The sequence below is a fragment of the Rhipicephalus microplus genome, chromosome 5, assembly GCF_043290135.1.
Source record: "Rhipicephalus microplus isolate Deutch F79 chromosome 5, USDA_Rmic, whole genome shotgun sequence".
NCBI lineage: Eukaryota > Metazoa > Arthropoda > Arachnida > Ixodida > Ixodidae > Rhipicephalus > Rhipicephalus microplus.
Window position 1 is genome coordinate 104649071 of NC_134704.1, and position 6000 is coordinate 104655070.

General features: G+C 41.4%; 1 protein-coding gene across 1 annotated transcript in view; it reads left to right on the forward strand.

The window, feature by feature from the left end:
- Positions 1-5668, forward strand: part of LOC142817892 (uncharacterized) — a 115323-nt gene extending 109655 nt beyond the window's left edge. The window contains exon 5 of the mRNA XM_075895838.1: positions 5493-5668. Within this exon, the coding sequence (XP_075751953.1) occupies positions 5493-5618 (126 nt within the window). The 3' untranslated portion in view covers positions 5619-5668. The remainder of the gene's footprint in view (positions 1-5492) is intronic.
- Positions 5669-6000: the final 332 nt, after the last annotated feature.

Here is a 6000-nt window from a genome sequence, read left to right on the forward strand (position 1 = left end):
CAGTATCAAAATCGCGTCATACAGAGGTAATACTAACGAGACTCAGGATAGGACACAAATACACGACACACACATATCTTTTGTCCGGTGGCGATCCACCATTGTGTGAGAGATGTGGTGAAGCATTAACAGTCGTTCACATGTTAATTCAGTGCAAATACTTAGAAACTCTAAGAAAAAAGCATTTTCCATTACCCGACCGACAACATATACCTTTACACCCTGCAATGTTCGTTGGTAGGGAACCGCTTTTAGTCATAACTGATTGTTAGCGTTTTTAAAAGAAATTCATAATTTTTATATCATATACCCAGGCATTCCGTAGCACGACCTCTCTAGAGAGGTTTTAGCTGCGGTGGCTACACAGGAAAGCACTTGCCTCACGGCCCTTGGACGCAAGAGTATGAACGAGTGAGGTACTTGTGCTAACACTATACATGTTCACTATCGTTTTTCATTATCACCAACTTTTGTCACCTATTCACACCACACACACCTTTCATGGCATGGTTATAATTTTATTACTTGTATGTTTTTACCCGCCTTACTGCGAGGAATTTTATAGCCCTTATACAGCCGCTAATCCCAATCATTGTCCACATTCCTTGTCCCATGAACTGGCGCTCTTTGGCCATCAAATGGCCCTTGCGCCAAAAAACACCATATATCATCATATCAATCATCCGTCCATCCATGCATCTGTCTCTATGTCCGTTCGTCCATCTATTGAATACTCCGAGTACCACCATCTCGCATGTTTTCATCATATATTCTCCATATAGAAGCACCGCCATTCAGCGGACATTCCAAGGACTAAACGAGAGGTTGCACATGCACACTTTCTTACGGCTTGCGCTTCGGGTCTACTTCCCACCTTTAACCACCTCGATCTCATGGTATATAGTAGTTCACTGTATTCATGGCACTGCGACCCAATGCTCGCTAAACCTTTCTAAAACCAAGAGGTTACGCCTAGCGAGTGTAACGTAGCAACCTTTTCCTGTCAGATAGTGCTCAATGTACATGCCAATGGCTGCTAATGGGAAATGAGAGACAGGAGAATTCGGGGTTTAGTTAACGCGCAAGCTGCGATTTTTTTATTGTTCAACAACGCACAGAATAAATCTCCCACCGGCACCACCTTGGAGGTCAAAATGTAACAGTTGTTACACACTACTACTACGACTACGAGGAACGAACGGGTGCTGCTATAAGAAGCTTCACCCCTAAAATCGTCCGTGAGCGTAATAGCTCGTTACAGAGATCACCATGGGAGCCCGGTACGTTTCCACGCGTGCGCACACGATCACGCTGACAAAGCTGCGCATTTGAACAAAGGAGAAAATTGCTCAAGGTCAGAGGCGCAGCTGATGTAGTTTCTTTGCCCCGTGCCACCCCTCCCTGCTTAGCTTCGAGCGCTTTCATCCGGACGAGCGAAGAGAAAATGCAATTGATTTGATTGATATGTATGGTTTAACGTCCCAAAACCACCATATGATTATGAAAATGCAATTGCAGCATGCGACAAACCTTTGTAACTCCACTCGCACTGGACGAATTCTTAAAATTTTTTGCGGTCTTGACTTCGTGAGGCAATAAGCTCTTGTGTGAATTCAATACATGGTTATTTGAAAAAAGGGTTTCAGGGCCCTTTAAGGCGTTTTGTTCGACAGGTACCTTGACGAAAACGAGCCCATTCGTCAATTTGTAGACACATTTGGGAGGCCTGAAACTACGCCGAAAAAGGCCGGGATAGTGCAGCCATCGCCGCTAAAAAAACACACAGGAACTTTTAAACAGCTCTAAAGTTGGACAACCATGTCTGTGTAGCGAAAAACATATGCCTTTCCAGAGGCGTCAGTCGAGCAAACAGAAAACGCGTGATGATGTGTGGCCATCTTTGAGGGACTGTCAGACTCTTTATGGTTTCGGAGATGGCAAGCGCACGGCGTGTACCTTGGAGGCCATGCAACTCTTGCTTAGGTAAAAAACCAGTATGTACCCTTCGCGCGCGCGCTGGTACAATATGCCGTGTACGTGTGTGCGTGTGCGTGTATATGCGTGTGTGCGTGCGTATATGTATGTAACAAGACATATCAATAAGTATTCACTAAGCGAATAAAGAACGCACGAGTAGCCAGGTTCACTATCGCGTTCAACTCTTGAAAGCGAAGCTGAAATGTCACTCAATGTTTCAATTACGCGCATGCCATATTTATCATGTTCTTACCAGTCGTATATCTTCCTCAACTATTTGCTTCCAGTAATACCAAATTTCGTATAGGTGGAGCTAGCGAAACGGCCGTGAGCGTGCTATGAGCGTGGCTTGTAGATATGTTTTACATGACATGCATCTTATGATTATCATGTTTGTTGCAGTCATATATCTTCCTCGTTCAGTCACGTCCCGTAATACAAAATTTCCGATTTGTGAAGGTAGCACAACGACCACAAGCGCACCTTGAGCGTGGCGTATAGTCATGATTCGCATGATATGCATGTCATGATTCCCTCATTAAGGTCTGTAACTTAGGTTCGACACGCAGTCATGTCATACCATAACAGTTTTGCAGTATATCATGTGAACGAAAACATTGGAATAGCAGTTACACCATAAATTGTAAAATGTAACATTCATGACATACATGTCGTGAGTTTCTTGTTAAAACTTGTCATAGTTTCTTGTAATAACTATGCTAATCATGCGGTGGTGTTGTGTCATATTTATTTTGGTATAGACACCATTATCTAAACGGCCAGGAAAGATGAGAGTTGTAGGCGGCTAGATAGATAGATAAATAAATAGACAGATAGATATTCATATTGACATATACACACACACACATCCACACACACACACACACACACACATATATATATATATACATATATATATATATATATATATGTATATATATATATATATATATATATATATAGATAGATAGATAGATAGATAGATAGATAGATGAATGTCCCAGTAGCTGCTACAATTTACAGCAGAATCCAGGAAAATCGACAATTATTTGCTACCTTACCCATTTCGACACAATATGAAGCAAGAAACTGCATACAGCTCTCTGTTGTGCGACGTGTATAATGAATACGTTTAATGAAGCATTCAATCCGAACAGTCACTGTGGCATAGCTGGGAATCAACAAACGGACGCAGAAGTTAAAATGGCGCACACTAGCCGTGAATTCAATTTTCCCAATACATCAACGCCTTGCTATCTAAAGTTTTGAAAATATTTATGAAATGTATATTGCATTTCTAAGCAAGACAGGTTTAGATTCCCCTTTTGCGAGAACCTCCTAATATATCTAATGAAGAGACTTTTTGTCGGGTTCTCCATCAAACGGAAAAATGTGCAGTGACTCATGCGCTACTTCAAACTCACCACTCACCATGCTCTTCTCTTTCTTATATTTTTTTTGCTCTCATCCACGTGAACAGTAGCAGGCTAAAAACCCGATTTCCAGGTCAACCTTTCCTCCTTCTCAACAAACACCTTCTCTTTAAATGGTCAGAAAAACAGCTTAATATACGATTTTAAATCTGCCACTGTAGTTTAGCCGCTTTGGCACTCGGCTATTGACGCGTCTGTCGGTGGACGAAATTCCGGTCGTGGAGGCCGCATTTTTGATGGAGGCGAAAATGCTCAAGACCCGTGGGCTTACATTGAGGCAAACGTTATATAACCCCAGGTTGTCGAAATTTCTGGAGCCCTCCACTACGGCGTCTTACATAGTCATTAGGCGGTTTTCTAACAATAAACCGCAAGAATTATTATATTGCCTTGTGACTTTCGATTGTCAGCTTGAAAAGAAAGCTATAGACTTTCTTGATAACACGTTAATAATAAAGATTGAGTAATGTTGTAGTAGTTTAGATTGTTAATAATAAAGTGTTGGCCTTCATTTATTTAACTACTTTACGGCAGGTTTGAACTAAATCACTTAATCAAACGCTCAGCTTAAATATTTGAGGTCGAATTGCCCGCGTGACGTTTTTTTCGTAAGCTTTAATGCCTATGTATTTGCTGATTTGGTGATCAAAATTGAAATATGGCATATCAGAACTGCGTCATATATTACTTAGGTCTTGTTTTGTACGAACTTAAATGTCTTCAGAATTATATCTAAGGTCTCACAAAATAGCATTTGAGCGTATCTCAGGATATCGAGCAACATTTTTTTGTGCAAATAGTTTTGTCATGGCAGCCGAGATGCAAAATATACACAGCCCTTGGCAAAGCGTGTAAACTGTACATTATCATACTTGCGCCAGGCGAACTGGGCTCTTGCTACATAAAAATTCAATCTCAACATCTACGATGCCGATCGCCATTCAGAAAAGAAGTTCATTTCGCATAAGATTGCCCCTGGTCTACACGTAGTGCTCGTATTCATTCCCACAAAAAGTTGCAAGTACTTGAAGATGCGTGGCACACATTTACCATAACCTAAACAAGTAGTTCGGACACCTAAACTTCTTGTTGCTGTGTTTGGGTTTTGACACTTTTTGATGTTTTCACCAGCACACATTTTTTAGGTTGCTGTAAAGTTGTTGCTTCCAAAAACTAAATGCTGTACTTTTAAAAATCAAATGTTAAAAGTCACAATCACCAAGGTGTGTAACACTAGGAAAACAGGCAGTATTTCCATGCATGGTCCTTTCTATTTTTGAGTTGCCTGTCTATTCCTCGTGTATATAGTGCCTCAAAGAAACCATGCTAGAATGTCTGGGATCATTGCAGATTACCGCATTAACACCTGTAATAATTTAATGTGCAAACTATGACAGCTGAGATTATTTTCCTTCCCAGGCAACCACAGCTTATAAAGGGCCTTTTCATAGTTTTTGCAGCACCCCTAGCGGAGGTCACCAAAATCAAAACTGGTGGCTCTTAAACTCCGAAACTGTCCACCGCATGCTGGTAGGCAATTTCAGAGGCCTGCCTTCACGCCTGTTTTGAAGGAAGCATCTGCATGTTGGTGACACCAGAGGTCGCTTGCTCCGCAATTGGTATTGCGTTTTGACCAGTAAAAATCATGGTGCGTGCCTAGTCGAGGCAAGTGCGCATGCGCAGGTCTTCTACCCGCAAAAGGCTTATTGTCGCATGTTCAATTCTGCATATATAAAGGCCGACGCAGCATGTCATAGTTCAGATTATTGACGGATTACGTGCTCTTCGATGCTCTAAGCGCACAGTCAGTTCGCTCACAGCTTGACTATCTGTTTCTCGGCCCCAAGCTCGGTTAAATAAAGGGTTTATTGTTATACACGCCGACTGATGTTATTATGAAGTTCACGACCCCATGACACTATTTATGTCACTGCGTACGTGATTATTTGTCGGAGGCTTAAAATCTGCGTGCGACTCTGAGAGGTTTTATTGGGGCTTCATATAGGAACACTCTTCATTGTTTGCCAAAATACTTTTTGTGATAATGTGTATTTAGAGTTTTTTGTTTCTTCATTCTTTCAGTGTGATGGTACCAAAGTTAAAAAGGAGTGTTGGCCCAATTGCGAATGTCGTGTCTTGGATGCACTTGAGTCACCCATATATATGTGCTTTGAGCGAGGCAAATCACTTCCAATGGGCTTCCATTGAGCGTGATACAAGTTGCCTTTCTGTGTCGAATAAAGGTGCTTCTTTATTGTATTGATTTTTTTACTAAATAAACATCTTTATGTCAGGATACAACGCATAATTTTCATACACAAGTACATGGACAAACACACCCGTGAAAACAAACACCACTTGGCTCGATGGATTTGATGCACTCTTTTTTTTAAATAAAAAATGAATCTCTCGTTGAACACATCGAGACGCTGAAGTGTCAATGCCCTTTTTGGCGTGTTTTCGAAGAACGCTTCATGGGCGCTTACATATTCAGCCGTGAGCCCCTGCTCACACCTAAAAAATTGGCAGATTCAACGTATAGTGCGAATAGATGATATGCGAAGCACGAATGAAGAAGGTTGATATGTCT